General features: G+C 42.3%; 1 protein-coding gene across 29 annotated transcripts in view; it reads right to left on the bottom strand.

The window, feature by feature from the left end:
- LRRC7 (leucine rich repeat containing 7) overlaps positions 1–16,996 on the bottom strand; it is a 378,525-nt gene that overhangs the window by 150,735 nt on the left and 210,794 nt on the right. The window contains exon 7 of one of the 29 annotated variants that reach the window (XM_053248572.1): positions 15,549–15,591. The exons of the other annotated variants lie outside the window; for them this stretch is intronic. Coding sequence (XP_053104547.1) covers positions 15,564–15,591 — 28 coding nt within the window. The 3' untranslated portion in view covers positions 15,549–15,563. Of the gene's footprint in view, positions 1–15,548; positions 15,592–16,996 lie in introns of those variants that run through there. 29 annotated transcript variants of the gene reach the window in all.

The following is a 16,996-nucleotide window of genomic DNA, read 5'->3' as shown; positions in this document are numbered from 1 at the left end:
GACACCTCACATGACTCCCCATTGCCCCCTGCCCAGCCCCAAGACCCTTCAGCCACTTGAGCTGTTTGCCCTCCCTCCTGCTTGTCGTCCTGGTCCTCAATCAAAGCAGCAGGCAAGCTGCTTTTCTCCCCGCCTCTCAGCTGATCGGCGGGTGGGCGGGGCTTCCAGGGAGGCCTCCGTGTAGGCCTCAGCCAAGCCTGAATTCGAGTAGGCTGGCAAGCCCCAGGAAGAAGGCTGGCAGTCAGAGTGGCCACTACAGCTCTCTGCAGCAGACCCTCTTCCCAGGCCAGACAGCTCAGCCTTTGCCAGGTAGAATATGAATTCCTTTTTGTGGTTACACTCCCCCTACCCCCTATATAGGGATCTGCTTGCCATAGGGCTTTGATGGGGGGGGGGAGACTGAGAAGTCTCTGAATATTTATATTTAATTTGAAACTGATTGGAAAATTTGCTGGCTTTAAAAAAACCCCTCTAAAAAGTCCTATAAGTGGCTTGTTTCATGGCAGGAAATTACAAAAACTTCTGGAACAAATTTATTTATGTATTCATTCATTCATTCATTCATTCATAAATACACTTATGTTCAAGTTGTTTTGCAACCCAGGTCTGAGTGAGAACTGAGACATGAGTGAGAACTGTGACGCATGTGTTGTGCTTTTATATTTTTTCCCCTTAGGGTAAATCTGGCCAACATGTGAATGCAGCACCTCCATTCCAGAGGAGATGTGTGTTAAAGGGCTTTAAAAGCCTCGTGTGAAAAACCTCCTGGAATCAAACTTGACTGAATTTGTTCAGAATTCTGAGAAAACAAACATAGGCTCACCCTGCATGGTTGAAAGTCTCCTTTGCTAATCTGCAGCAAGGGGCCCATTTTAATAATTAGTGTTTCTAGTGTCTTCTCATTTGCTCAATTTTGTACATCTGTTTTTTGTATGTTTTGAATGAGGACAGAAATGTGAGAATAAAAGTCCCCTGCTAACTGGGCAAAGAGGCACCTTTTTCTCTTTGTAAACCGCCCTGAGCCATTTTTGGAAGGGCGGTATAGAAATCGAATTATTATTATTAAAAAATTTCTCGGCGGGGGGGCCCATTTAAGAATCTTGTCTCAGGGCCCACTCCAACCTAGTTACGCCCCTGCCCTGGATACCTGAAAGGACTGCCTGCTCCCAAAGGTTGTTGGGGGCCTTTGCTCCATGTGCTTACGTTGAGAGTGGCTAAATTGTCATGCATGAACAGGGCTTTCTCTGTTGTTGACCCCAGGCTCTGGCATGCTCTTCCAATGAATGTCCGCTTCTTGACCTGTGTGGCTGCTTTCAAAAAACAAGCAAGATCTTTTTATTTGCTCAGGCTTTTGCCCCTTAGAGGCTGCCAGATTTCTCAGCTTTCCTGCTTCTATCTATCTTCTCAATGGTTGGGGGTGTTTTTGTGTGTTTTATGGTTTTTACCGTCTAACTGATTTTATAGTTTTAATGTGATTTTTATTAAAGTTTATTTTAACTTTTGTAAACTGCATGGGATGTCTTATGAAAGGTGGGATAAAAATGGAACAAATAAATAAATATCCCCACACACACGCACAGAGTACCATACTACTCAAGGCAGCTCACAACAGTAAAACAATGAAAGTAATATAAAACTTAAAACAGTAAAACAAATAAAGCAGAGTGCAGAATAAAATCAATTAAAAACAGACCCAATTAAAAATTTAAAACTCCATCAAACTGTAAAAAACACACATTCTATCCAAACAAATAAGTTTTAAGATCTTTTTAAAAACAAAAACCCCAAGGGAGGGAGCATAGTGAACTATAAGTGAAGCTCTTTAGGCGTGCATTCCAAAGCCAAGGGGCCACAACCAAGAATACCCTGTCTTTTGTACCTGCCAACTGAATGGGGCTGTGAGCAGGACTTGAGGTGGAAGGCCCTGGCAGTTTCATAAGGGCAAATGCAGCCTGACAGATACCCCGGGCCCAAGTCTTTAAAGGTCAGGGCTTTAAAGGTCAAAACCAGCACTTGGAATCTAGCCTGGAAGCAAACTAGCAGTAAGTGAAGCTGCTGAAGGATGGATGTAATACTCAAGAAGCAACTAGAATTCACAAGCATCCTTGCAGCAGCATTTTGGTCTGGTCAGTATTTAAATATCTGAAATAAAATAACCTAGACCACTCAAGGGTTGGATCCCTGCCCCCACCCACCACCAGCAATGTTTGTGAGCCTTAACACCTGGCAATGTAAAATCTCATTTAGCACTTCATTAAACTATTTATGATCGCACAGACAATTTGGCAGCATTTCCTGAGAATTCACATTATGAGGTTATCATGATCACTCCCCCTCTGAAAATTTCACCTATTTCCAAGAGGAAAAGAACTGTTACATAGGTAACCATTTTTATTGGCTCTCAGTTCTCAAGAAGATTAAATCTGAAGAAAAGATGCCTCTTGTATGCTTCAGAAGTTATTTGAGAGAGTGGAAAATCTTAAACTATGAAGCATAGGAACTCTGCTTCCTAGAAGACTGCAGTAGTGGTAATGGTCAATTGTTTTCCTTGACCAACCCTTCATGTAGTAGTGCTGCACCTATTAACTACTATCAATCAATTGGTAGCATTACATTAGGCTAACTTTCTTTTAAGAAACAGGACTTGATTGAAAGCAATGACTGGCAATCATGAGATGTCATGTTGTGAAAAATGCCCAAGCCCATTTAATATCAGCTTTAATTTACATTTAATTAAAATGCCATAATAAATGAATTCATTCAAGATGTGTACAGGCAGGAAGTTAGAACATGTGCAACAAATTTTGGATTCTTGTTTTTCTGGACCAGATTTGACATATCTTTAAACAGTTCATAATTTCTCTTGGGTTAACACAGAGACTACCCTATATGGATAACCTTGGATCAATTTTTGAAAAAGCAGAAAATGCTATGGTTTTCTAGCACAAAAAGCCCCCTCCTGTATATTGACTGTGACCTACTATATATTATATTCAGTGTGATTATAATTTTAAGCTAACTGTATTTGGAATATTTACAGACAATATCTTTTGTTTCTAGAATATAACTAATTTTCTAGATATGTAAATAATTTGTGTAAAACATTTTGTGCAGTGTCACGTACAAAATTGTTACATAAAGGAAACTGTTACTATAAACACAAATACTGCAAGATAGGTAAGAACAGATAGAAACAAAGTTGAAAGCATCAGGAAGTGATGAGAAACTCCCTCTGGCTAGTTTCACAATTAGGCTCAGCAAATAAAGCTATTCGAACAAAAACAGTCAGAACACAATTTTCTAAATCCTATTCGGAAATAATTAACCACTGACACACTCACAATTTCCGAGTCAGGAATGCTCAAGAGTCTAGGACCTCTCACAAATTAATCCTCCACCCCTGCCATGAACATTTGTACCTTGCTAATGTCTCTTCACCCCAGCCCTTGGAACACTGCAACTGTATCGCAGGCATGAGGGACCTTGAGAAATGGAGCTTCCTCTTTACATGTCCCAAGAAGTGTTCCCTCACATGCGCACATTTTTTGATGTCCGCTCAGTTAATTTTAGATTCCACTCTGGTTGAATCAGGAAGGCCCCATTCTGAATGCACGTGTACACACGCTGCCTTGATACTGCCACCCAGAACAAAACTGATTCCACACACAGATGAAAAAAATTAGAGAAAACACTGGTCCCAAGGTCTTCATGCCTGGGATGCTGCTGACATCATTAACGGACATCATTAATGGAGTTTCCTCTGAAATTACATGTCCCAAGACATGCCTGGGATGCTGCTGACCTCATTAGTAGAAGGGAACGAATTAAAAGGCTACTTGCAACTAGAAAAGAAATCTGAGTCACTTCAAGAAGAAAAAAATGGTATTTTTTCTACAGAGAAAGCAAGGCAAACATACAATGCTCCCTTAAAGTGAATCTGGCAAACTGTGTTCAGCTTTTGGTCACTCATGTTCAAAGTAGTACGAATTCAAACTGTGATAGGTGTAAACTTGAACAATGTCAAATATAGAAAGTTGAGTACTTATGAATAGAGATAATAGGAAAAAAATGATTATTCTAAAAGGACCTGTCAAATAAAATGTGTAAGAACATTCAGTACTTACACTGGAGTCATTTCAGAGTAATATTCAATTCCACCATAGGAAGAATTTATAGATGTTCACAGGAATTTCCCTTGATATGCCTAAGTAATTAGTGGCCACCATCCAGCTTAACATCATGTTTGTGGAAGAGCATTTTTTGTCACAACCAAGGCGGCATGATTTTTGGAAATACTTCTTCCCTTTGCAACTCTTGTGCCACCCAAAATTATGTCCCTCTAACCATTAGGGACATATTTTCAGGAGGACAAGTGGCTGCAGAAGAAAGGGAGGGAACACCCAAATAGAGACTTCAACAGGAGTGTAAAATAAGTGTCTGACAGCTACATTAATCTGTATGACCACTTTAAACCACCACTCTAATATACATCAATAATATAATGTAGCATTTGGACTAATTATGTACTATGGCATGTAAATTAAATAAATAATAACAATAATCACAATAAACTAATTATAATATAGCATTTTGGACTAACTGTAGTCCAAATGCTATAATTAACAGTACAATCATAGGAAACATTTCGGTCAATAAGATAGCCAACATTATTTGTTTAATCCATGACTATTTAGGTTAAACAAAATATGAACTGGTGCTATGGATAAAAGAAAAAAACAGGGACATAATCCTTCCCCATGCAGATGCAATCCCCATGCACAGAAGGATCTCCACAAGGCTCAACAGAGTCCTTTTTAGTCTTATCTTCCCGCTTGGCACAGGCAACATGATGCACCATTATAGAGAATGGGAACTCCCATGAGTCTCTGACAAGGACAATGCACAAATCTCCAATTCTGCCGTCCAGTCCCCTGGACTGCCTATGTGAACATACTGAGGAGGCAAAAAGAAACCAAAACGCTGTTAATTGGGGCTCTCCCCTCCCACATGGGCACATCATCTGCATATGGAAGGATACTGCCCTAGGTTTCTAAAGCACCAGAGAAAGAAAACTACATCTCGATAGTAAAATACATTTCAGCATTCAAATAAAATAACAGAGTTATATGAGGTCTAGCAGAGTAATAAGATGGTCACTGTACAAGACAAAAGTTACTGCACTCTTCCCATAAAAAGAAATTATGCAAATAATTTCCACTAAAGAGTATTCCACTATTCCTCTCAAAAGCACTTATATTATTACATTTCATTGCAGGAAGGAAGTTAGAGCACCTGATACCCTATCAAGATATTACACTCAATGGTAATATGAATGAGAGTTTATGCTATAAGAAGCTATGATACACCTAAAGTTCAGGAAAGAAAATGGAAAAAATTACTCACACGTTTTGTTAAGTTGTCATCATTCCTACATCATTTTAATAAGCAAGATAATAGGCAATAAGTAAAAGAGATATGGGTTATACCATACACACAACTTTATAATCTACTCTGTACTACTTTATAACAACACCATTTTATAATCTACTTTGACTAGGATTGTCTCTCCAAAGAATCTAGATTTTCCCCAACCCTGTGACCAAATGGTCTTTTAATGAAAGTTGTAAGAGATTCAGCCTGGGACCTTATTTGCATACAGAGCATGTGCTCTACCACTGATCTATGGCCAAATTAATAAATGTAGAGAGAAAGCTCCAGTTGAGAAATCTGACGCTATAATCTAGTAAAAAAATTGTTAAAAGGCAGAAAGCAGAAAAACCATGCCATATAATTTTCATTCAAAAGAGTTTTGTGTTTAAGGAAATGCAAGAGTATTATCATTCTTCTTTTGGTAAAATTGGAATCCCATATACAGACATACTGGACACTAAAATGGGCTTTGAGAGGAGGCATGTGGGCTCTAACCAATAGGTGAGGTAGGACAATGCCCCAGAGGAATGCAGAAAATGGATGGATTTGGAGAGGGGAAGGACCACACTGATTTCTGCAAATCCAGAAATGGGGGAAAAGTCAGAGGGTGTGCACACAATTGGAGGAGTCTGAAGATGAGCAACAGGTAAAAAAATATAGACTGAGTGAAATGCAAGTGCAGCAAGTTTCACTCACCCTCAAAACATGTCAAGTAGTGAAAGAGAAAGAGTGAACAGAACGTGAGCAAAGCCAGCATCCACTCAGCCAAGCCCAGAAACAATACATGAGATACAATACATAAGAACAGCCCTGCTGGATCAGGCCCAAGGTCCATCTAGACCAGCATCTTGTTTCACACAGTGGCCCACCAGATGCCTCTGGGGATCCCACAGGCAAAAGGTTAGACCATGCCCTCTCTCCTGCTGTTGCTCCCCTGCAACTGGTATTGAGAGGCATCATGCCTCTGAGGCTGGAGGTGGCTCAGAGCCACTAGACAAGTAGCTGTTGACAGACCTGTCCTCCATGAATTTGTCTAAGCCCCTTCTAAAGCCATCCAAGCTGGTGGCCATCACCACATGCCATGGCAAGGAATTCCATAGATTAATTATGTGCTATGTGAAAAAGTACTTCCTCTTGTCGGTTCTAAATTTCCCGACCTTCAGTTTCATGGGATGACCCCTGGTTCTAGTGTTGTGTGTGTGAGAGAGCAATTTCTCTCTGTCACCCCTCTCCACTCCATGCATAATTTTATACACCTCGATCATGTCTCCCCTCGGTCGCCTTTTTTCCAAGTTAAAGAGACCCAGATGCTGTATCCTAGCCTCATAAGGAAGGTGCTCCAGGCCCCTGATCATCTTGGTTGCCATAAAAACCAGCCTGTCACTTGATAATATAACCGGAAGAGTTTCAGATTAAAGGGTTGGGGGGAAGGCAACAATATAGACATGTGAAGTGTACCTGTCTACATTCTGAATACATGCAAAGAGGTGGACTAAGTTCATTGTATTGGGAACAGAAAAAGGATGTATGGAGAGAGTTCTGAAGTGTTCAGTTCTAGAACATTTCTAGAATGTTCTGCCAGGAGGAAGGGTTTAGATTTGTTAGGCACTGAGATACATTTTGGGATGAGATAAGCTGTACAAAAGGGACAGGCTCCTCTTTAAACAAGATGGAACCAGACTGTTGGTGCTTAAAATAAAAAAGGTCACAGAGCAGCTTTTAAAATGATGCCTGGGAGTTAGCCGACAGGAGCTGGGCAGTATCCAGATTGGCAAATGCCACCCCTTAAGGTGCAAGCATGTAAATGATTCAGACAAAATAGAAGGGGATGGAGTAGAAAAAGATAAAGAGCAGACAGAAGGCTATGCTAGCTGGCCAAAGAGAAAGAAAAACAGCACACACCAGGTCAGAATAGTATATACACTATACAGGTCAGTGTATAGGTGTTTATATGCCAATGCCAGATGCCTCTGAGTCATGATGGGCGAGCTGGAGTGCTTGGCTGCTAATGAAAATATAGATATACTGGGCATAACGGAAACATGGTGGATCAGTGAGAACCAGTGGGACACACTTATTCCTGGATATAAACTCTATAGAAAGGACAGGGAGGAGTGAATTGGAGGTGGAGTAGCACTGTATGTTAAAGAAGAGATAGAATCTAACAAGCTAGAAAACCTAAGAAGACTGGAGACCTCCATAGAAACTATGTGAGTGAAAATACAGGGCCTGAAAGGAAGTGTGGTACTAAGGATGTGCTATTGCCCTCTGGATCAAAATGCTATCAGTGACTAGGAGTTGCAGAAGGAAAGAGAGAGACAGAGGTCTCTCTGTCAAAGAGAGACAGAGATGTAATAATGGGTGACTTCAATTACCCATACATTGGCTGGGTAAATTCTCATTCAGATAATGACATAGAGACCAAATTTCTAGGTCTGCTGAATGCAGGGGCAGATTAATCCTTTTGCCACCTATAGGCAAGCAAGGAATTTGCCTCCTGCCTCCCTCCCCTCCATCCAACAGTGTGTGTGTGTGTGTGTGTGTGTGTGTGCGCGTGCTACCACTCCCAAGCCAAAGCCAATTCTAAAACTCTCCAGCAAACTCTCCAGTAATTTATTATCATTCAAATAGAGACAGACTCACATAAGCATCATGTGTGTATTCAGTAGGGGTGTGCAATTTGGATTTTTGTTGTTTCAATTTGGATGCAAATTGAAACACCCCATTTCATTTTTGGGTCCGAATCTGACCCATCTGAATCACCCCAGATTCTATTCGGATCCGAATTAATCCGAATCTGAATTGATTTGGATCAAAAAACCAGGTCCCAGGGCCAAAAGAGTGGTGTGGAGTGCTAGTGCCTAATGGGTGGAGGCTACCACCCAAATTACAGAGGAATTGGGCAAAGGGCTGGTTTTTGGTGAATTGTTGAAGTTTTATTGTCTTTGGGGCAGATTTGGGGCATAAAGTGGGATTTGAGGCAGAAGAGTGAGGTGGGGTGGTAGTGCCTAATGGGTGGAGGGTACCACCCAAATTGCAGAGGGATTGGGCAAAGGGCTGATTTTTAAATGATTTTAGAAGTTTTTACGTCTTTAAGGTTTTTTCCCCATAAGGAACAATGGAGGTTTCAGCAGCCCCATTAACTCCACTTGTGGGGCGCTGGCATGGCCCAGAGTGAGTGGCAGTGAGAGGGTGCCAGCTACTTCCATAGGTTTCTAACCCACGAGGTACAGGGTTCTGTTATTTCTGAGGTGTTCTGAGTGTAGATAAGAATCTATGCTCAGAACATCTCAGAAACAACAGAACCCTGTACCCCATGGCCTGCACTTCTGAATTTTCAACGACATCACTGCCATCGTATGATCAAATTCAACATACATGCAAGGAGAGAATCACCAAGGAAGTCTAACACAGACACTTTGAATTTCAGAAGAGGAAACTAAAATGAGGAGTTTGGTGAAAAGAAAACTGAAAGGGAAAATCAGGAGAGTCACTTCACTCAAGAATGCATGGAGTTTACTCAAAACCACAATAATAAAAGCCCAGTTAGCATGTATAACAAAAAGGAGGAAAGGTACCACCAAATTTCCATGGAGTGCCAGCATGGCTGTCAAGTAAAGCCAAGGAAGCTATAATTTATGTCTTCCTTTGTAAATTGGAAGGCCTGCCCAAAGGAAGAGAAGAAAGTAATACAAACTCTGGCAAAAGAAATGCAAGGTGAAAATAAGGGAGGCAACAAGAGAGTTTGAGGATCATTTCGCTAAAAACATCGAGTGGAATAACAAAAACTTCTATAAATACATAAGAAGAAGTAAACCTGCCAGGGAGGCAGTTGGTCCATTAGATGATGAGGGTGTGAAAAGGATTATTAAAGAGGATATGGAGATTGCAGAGAAGCTAAATGAGTTCTTTGAATCTGTCTTCATGCCAGAGGATGCTGAGTGTATACCTGTGTCTGAACTGGGCTTCTCAGGGACAGGGACTAAAGAAGTGAGAAAGACAGAGTGATGAGAGATGTTCTAAATAGTCTGGAAAAATAAAAAAAATTAACACATTGCTTGGACATCCACCCAAGGGTCCTTAAAGAACTCATGTGAAATTGCCGACCTCTGTGCAAAAATATATAGCATACCAGTTTTCTCAGGCCTGTTAAAATAATGGGCGCTAGGGGAATTGTGCGCTCCGGGCCCCGCGCCACCATTCCCCCTCCCACCGCCGTCAGCCTCCATGCCGCGGCCGGTCTCCCCGGGCGGGCAAGGGCCCCCGGCCACCGCCGGCCTCCCCTTTTCTGCTTCCCCCGCCGCCTCCTCACCACGTCCGGCGGTGGTGGCCGCGGCGGCTCTGCCGGCGCCTCGATCGGCTTCTTCCTCTCCCTTCTTTTTTCGGTGGCCAGGCAAGACCCGCCACCACCTCTCCTCTCCCCGCGGCTGTTTCTGCGGCAGGGACGGTCCTGCCGCCGTCCCCCCCACCCCGCGGTCAGGCTGGTCCTGCCACCGCCGCCGTCTTTCCCTGCCCTGTCTTTCCCTGCTCCCTTCTCCCTGCTCCTTCCGGGAGCCAACATAGCCGCCCTTTTCCCTGCGGCCGTATCTTTCTCGGGCGCTCTAAGCATGCGCTCCGCGCATACCCAGAACACCCCAGAAAGACATGGGCGCAGAGACACGGGTGCACACTTTAGCTCTTTATTATAGAGGATTCCTGCAATCAGGCTCTGTACTGGAGGACTGTAAATCAGACAATGCAACAACAATTTTCAAAAAGGGATTTGGGGGATCTAGGAAATTACAGGCCAGTTAGCTTAACGTCCGTTCCAAGCTAACTGATGGAAAGCATCCTCAAGGATAAAATTGTAAAGCATATAGAAGAACAGGCCCTGCTGAGCAAGAACCAGAATGGCTTCTGCAAAGGCAAATCTTGCCTCACCACCCTTTTGGAGATATTTGAGAATGTCATCAGGTGGATGAAGGTGATCCAGCTGACACAGTGTACTTGGACTTCCAAAAAGCTTTGACAAAAGTTCCCCATCAAAGACTCTTGAGAAAACCTAGCAGTCATGGGATAAGGGGAAGGTTCATGTGTGGATTGGTAACTGGTTGAAGGACAGGAAACAGAGAGTAGGAACAAACTGACTGTTCTTTAAATGGAAGGAAGTAAGAAGAGGGATACCACAGGGATCTGGGACTGGTGCTTTTAAATTTATTCATAAATGATCTAGAAATAGGGGCAAGCAGCAAGATGGCCATAATTTGCAGATGACACCAAACTATTTAAGGTAGTGAAATCCAAAAGAGATTATGAGGAGCTCAAAAGGAATCTCTCCAAACTTGGGGGGCGAGGCAACAAAATGGCAAATGTAGTTCAATGAAAGCAAATGAAGTGATGCATATGGGAGGGGGAATCCCAACTTCACATATACACTGATGGGATCTGAACTGTCAGTCACTGACCATGAGAGGGTAGGAATGTGCATGGAACTGGCGGGGGCAGGTTTGAAGGCGGATAGACACCTTTAAGGATGGGGGAGGGTGCACTCCCCTCCCGCTGTTTTTCCCCCGCCAGCACTCCCTTGAATACCGGACCAGTGAAGCGGCAGCGTACCTCCCTGCTGCTGCATCCCCTCTTCGGTCTGGTACTGACCGGAAGTAGCGTGCGTGCATGTACATGTCAGGCGTGCGCACATACCAATATGCACAAAATACTTCTGGTTACTTCTGGACCGAAGAGGGGCCAGGGAGGCAGAGAGGTACGCTGCCTCCCTGCCGGTCCGGTTTTCAAGGGAACGCCGGCAGAGGAAACATGGCATGGGGGTGTAAGTACACCCTCCCCCATCCTTAAAGGTGTCTCTGCCCCTGCGTTCAAACTGGTTTGAACGCGGGGTTCCAAACGGATTCGGCGTTCTAGGAATAGAACTGGCGGGGGGCAGGTTCGAAGGCAGGAGGACACCTTTAAGGATAGAAAGAGAACACCGAACAGTTTCGTGCTCATCCCTAGGAGAGGGCTCTTTGGGTCATGGTGGACAGTTCATTGAAAGTGTTGACTCAATGTGCAGCAGCTGTGAAAAAGGCCAATTCCATGCAAGGGCTCATTAGGAAGGGGATTGAAAATAAAATTCCATGCTTGGGATCCCTGCTAATATTATAATGCCCTTATAATGCCCTATCGTGCTACAAAACCTGATGTACTGTGCACAGTTTGGGTCACCATACCTTAAGAAGGACATTGTAGAACTGGAAAAGGTGCAGAAGAGGACAACCAAAATGATCAGGGGCCTGGAGCACCTTCTTTATGAAGTAAGGTTACAACACCTTTTTAGTTTAGAAAAAAGATGACTGAGGGGAGACATAATAGAGGTCTATACAATCATGCATGGTGTGGAGAAATTTGACAGAGCTAATTTTTTCTCCCTCTTGCACAGCACTAGAATGAGCAATCATCCCATGAAACTGAAGATTGGGAAATTTAGGGCTAACAACAGAAAGTACTTTTCACAGAATGCATAATTAACCTATGGAATTCTCTGCCACAAGATGTGGTGACAGCCAACAACCTGGATCACTTTAAAAAGGGTTTAGATAAATTCATGGAGGACAGGTCTATCAATGGCTACTAGTCTGAGGGCTATAGGCCAGCCTTCGAGGCAAGATGGCTCTAAATATCATTTGCAGGTATTTAACAGCAGGAAAGTAACAGCAGGAGAGAAAGCATGCCTCAGCTCTTGCCTGTAGACTTCCCAGGAGCATCTAGTGGGCCACTGTGTGAAACAGGATGCTGAACTAGATGGGCTTTGGGCCTAAGCTATCTGGGTTATTCTTATGTTCTTAGATAAGAGAGGTAGTTGTATTAGTCTGTTGCAGCAAAACGAGCAGTCATGGCATCTTAAAGATTAACCAGTTTATTGTGGCATAAACGTTTATGGACTGATACAAATGTATTACTACTTTCCATTCTGGAGATATGAAGAACATGCAAGAATGCTTTAGTATAGGTATGTATACATAGTATATGTATTTAGGGATCTTTAAATGCATGAAGGTCTCAATTTAGAGAAGTGTGCAACCTGATCACTGGCACAGTTCCCATAATTTCAATTTGGACTCACTTGCAAATAATTATACATATGATCAGGTGCACTTAAATTTCATTGAAAAAAGGCACTGAAATCAATAAGATCTTAGTTATGATTGACTTCAGAACAACCAGTTTTATCTGAATTGGGGTCATTATGTAGGTCTTTCAACCACTTGTAGTTGATGATTTTTATTTATTTATTATTCGGGAGAAGAGAAGAAGCAATAGCAGGGGGTGCTTTCCCTTTTTGTTTCCTTAAATGGCTTTCTCCCTGTAGAGTTCAAAATATGTACTTGCCAAAACCTTTCTGTGCATTTGCAGAAGTCCATAGTGATTTCAACTGAAGGGGCTGATCTGCATGTGCAAAGGAATAGTGATGTGCACAAAACCAGTTTGCCTGATTTGGTTCAAATTTGAACTGGGTTCGAACTGGGGTGGGGAGGTTCAGTTTTGGTTTTGCTTGAACCCCCCTTTGTTTCAGTTCAAATTAAAACCTGTTTCAAACCAGTTCAAACCAGTTTCAGCCTCCAAAACTGGTTTGGGTGGTAGGCACCCATGGGTGCCAACTACCACCCAAACCTCAAAGCAATTGGACACTCCTATGATGTTTAATTAATTTTTGAAAATTTTATTATTATTGCCCATTATTCCCTATATGAAGTAACTAGGGGCAAAAAAACCTGGAGTGGGTGGTAGGCGCCCAGGGGTGCCTATCACCCACTGAACGGCAAAGCAATCAGACACTCCTGTGATAATTAATGATTTTTTGAAGATTTTTTTCAATTTTTATATTCCTCCCATAAGGAATAATGGGGATTTGAGAATGTCCCATTCCCCCCCTTTGGGGGTGTTGCCAGAGCACCCCAAAGTGGGTCTGGGGGCACGGCAGGGCTGGCCTCCACCCCCCCCCAAGGCACACCCAAACTGATAGGATTTATTGTTATTTATGAATTTTTAAAGAATTAATTTTTGGCTCCATATACATGCATTGGCTCCATAGGAAACCACTGCCTGAGCATTTACATTAAAAAAGAACACTGTGTTCCCTTTCACCTTAATAGCTTAATTGCTGTGACCTGAACTCAGAGTTCAGAACAATAAGCAATTAAGGTCAGTAGGTGAAAAGGCACTCTGTAATTTCCTATGGAGCCAATGCATGTCTATGGAGCTAAAAATTAATTCTTTAAAAATTCATAAATAAATAACAATAATTCGTATCAACTTGGGGGTGCCTGGAGGGAGTTGAGGCCAGCCCTACCATGCACCCAGACCCACTGTGGGGTGCTCTGGCAGCCCCCAAAGGGGGTTTGGGGCTGCCTCAAATCCCCATTATTAGCTATTGGAAATTGAAAAACAATTCAAAAATTCACCAATAATCAGAGAAGTGTCTGATTGCCTTGTGGTTTGATGAGTGGTAGGCTCCCCTGGGTGCCTATCAGCCACCCCAGTTTTTTGCCCCTAGGTACTCCACATAGGGAACAATGGGCAATATATTTAAAAAAAAAAATCATTAGAAATCGTAGTAGTGTCCAATTGCTTTGGGGTTTGGGTGATAGTTAGCACCCATGGGTTCCTACCACCCAACCCAGTTTTGGAGGCTCAAACTGGTTTGAACTGGTTCAATTGAACCAGGCTCAGTTCAGTTCAAATTCAAACCGGCAGGTCAAACCCAATCCCTGGTTTGGTTTGAATTCAAACTGTCAAACTGAACCAGTTCGAATTCACACTTGTTTGCACATCCCTACAAAGGAATAAACATACAGATTGCCTCCCTCTTTATCAGACAGCATGTAAGAATGTTTAACAAGTTACTCTAGAGACATTGGCTAGGCTGCCCCTGCTGATGAGCTTCTTGACAAAATATGTGTGGTCTTAAATAACCAATTCATGTATTTTTGAAGAACTCATGTGAGTACTGAAGTCTTCACTCCTGAAATAAATCTCTCAAGCAAGAGGTATATGCATATGTAGACACCGAAGTGAAAGCAACATGATGGGCAGCTTCACATAATTGCTGATAAGTCAGGAACCAGAGGTTCCCAGCAAGCACACACTCCCAGCAGGCATGCCATGTGAAGTCACCAACCACCAGTTTCTGTACTGCATTATTGAGATACTCCTGACTTCTGCAACCAAGATTTGAAGTTGGACAGAGTTCAGTATCTGGCGGTTGGTGGCTTCACACAACACACCAACCAGGAGTGTGAGTAGAAGTTCCCAGCTTGCCTACTTGGTGGCAATCATGAGAAGCCACCCTGAATTAGATGTTGCAAGTTCAGTTTCAATTAAAAATAAATAAAAAATTAAATGTGAGTGTTTTACCTTCAACTAATGCTTTCAGACCCATTAAAAATTGAGATGAAAGGTTCCTGGCAATATGTTCCTTGCATAAAAAAGTTATTATTGCTTTTAGTGTAAATTTAAATATCTTCATATAGGATGTTAATATACACTGCTCAATACATACTGTAAACTTAAAGGTAAAGTGTGCCATCAAGTCGATTTCAACTCCTAGCACCCACAGAGCCCCATGGTTTTCTTTGGTAGAATACAGGAGGGGTTTACCATTGCTTCCTCCTGCGCAGTGTGAGATGATACCTTTCAGCATCTTCCTATATTGCTGCTGCCCGATATAGGTGTTTCCCATAGTTTGGGAAACATACCAGCGGGGATTTGAACCAGCAACCTTCTGCTTATTAGTCAAGCATTTCCCCGCTGCACTACTTAAGGTTGGGACTAGTATATTTACATGATAGATCTGAAAATGTTAAAGTGTTCAATTATTTATGCAAAGAAGCCAAACAGTTGCCCTAATATATTGAGAATGATAGCTACCAACACAGCTAGCGGTGAAACTGAGCTATGCTTTGCAAGTTTACCTAATTATCTTTATAAGAAACGACGAGAAAGGAAAGCAATTTATTCACCAGTATATTACAATGCTACTGCTCTTGAATTCTGATGTTAGAAGGTTCTCTTGCCAGAAAGTCTTTAAACAATTGCAAAGGGAAATGTCCCAAAATAAATCTTTTCTATCCTCTTCTCATACATACTGTGATCCAATTCTTTTATAAAGTGATGTCCTCATTATCAGCACTGTAGGTAATTTCACAAGATAAGTCAAGTATATATGAAATACAAACCCACCATTCTATGGCAAAACACATTCTGCAATACGTCTTCCTAATGGACTGAAACATACTTTTGACATTGTAAGCTTTTCACAGTCCGTGTTCTGGTGGCTGCCACCAATGCACTACCCAGTACTACTACATCTCCCAGTAGCATATGGGAAAATAAATTGTGACGATGTCATTGCATCAAGTGGCCAACATGTAGAGCAGCAAGCTGGGAATTCAGCACAGCTGTGTCCCATGCGGAAGGCTGCTGGTAACACAGCCAAAATCTTCCCAAGCCGCACACGCACCCAGGAGTGGGGGGTATTTTCCTTGTCCTCTTCCCTCTGTTCTTTGTCTTCCAAATATATATATATATCCCTGAGGTTCATGTGTAGTCATCAGTTACATATTTTTGAAGGCAAAGAACACTTAGAGAGGCAGGAGAGAGCAGAAAAATCCTTCTCCCTTCCCCTGCACACTCTGCTACTCGACAACACCCCCCCCACACACTAGCATAAGCAATAAGACACTTCATGAAAACTTAATATTTGATTTAAGAACAGTTTCATTTACTTTCCTCAGTACTGAGCTGTACCAAAGAATCAAATCTTTGGATCCAGATCCCCTGTGAAGTAATTTGGAAACTGCATTTCAACAAATTAGTTATGTTACAGTAAACTGATGGTGCTTGGCAAAGACAAAGGCTTGCCTTTGTATCCTCCTGCGAGGAACACAATACATCTGTCTTTTCAGCTACTGATACTATCTCTATATAAAAGGCATAGATTTAATGGACATACATTATTGCAAAGACAAATAAAAGCTTGCTAGTGGCAATAAATGGCATCTAAACACAATGTCAAATTGACAAAGTCAGATATGCTAAGGCCCTTCTGTAATTGGATAAAGCAGTATTGGATAAAGCAGCAATAAAGCAAGGTAATTTAGTATTCTTTTGGGGGGATGCGTGCAGTAGGTTATTTTTTAATTATTATTATTTTGTAAAACACAAGAACCTGTGTAGTAATAGTAGTAGCAACAGCAGTGACAGTGAGCAATACATTAGCACCCATAAAAACATACTTATTCAATGCTCCACACTTACATATAACACTTGCACACATCCTGGAAGCAGATGCTTTCCTTCTCCTCCTCCCTCTTCAAATGGCAAATTTGGGGTATGCAAGCCGGCTTGGTCTGAACTGGGCTCAACAGGTTTGGAGTCGAACTGGACTGGCCTCAGCCGGTCTGAGTCCGAACCAAACCGGGCCTAGTTCGAATTGAGCCAATTCGGAACTCTACTGGTAAAGGGGAATCCAGTGATGATTCCCCATTACCAATAAATGGGGCTATCATAAGGGTAGAGGGAGTGGGAGGGAAGT

This window comes from Hemicordylus capensis, chromosome 4, assembly GCF_027244095.1.
Source record: "Hemicordylus capensis ecotype Gifberg chromosome 4, rHemCap1.1.pri, whole genome shotgun sequence".
In the NCBI taxonomy this organism is placed as follows: Eukaryota; Metazoa; Chordata; class Lepidosauria; order Squamata; family Cordylidae; genus Hemicordylus; species Hemicordylus capensis.
The sequence above is the reverse complement of the archived record's forward strand: the minus strand, read 5'-3'. Positions and strand labels throughout refer to the sequence as shown.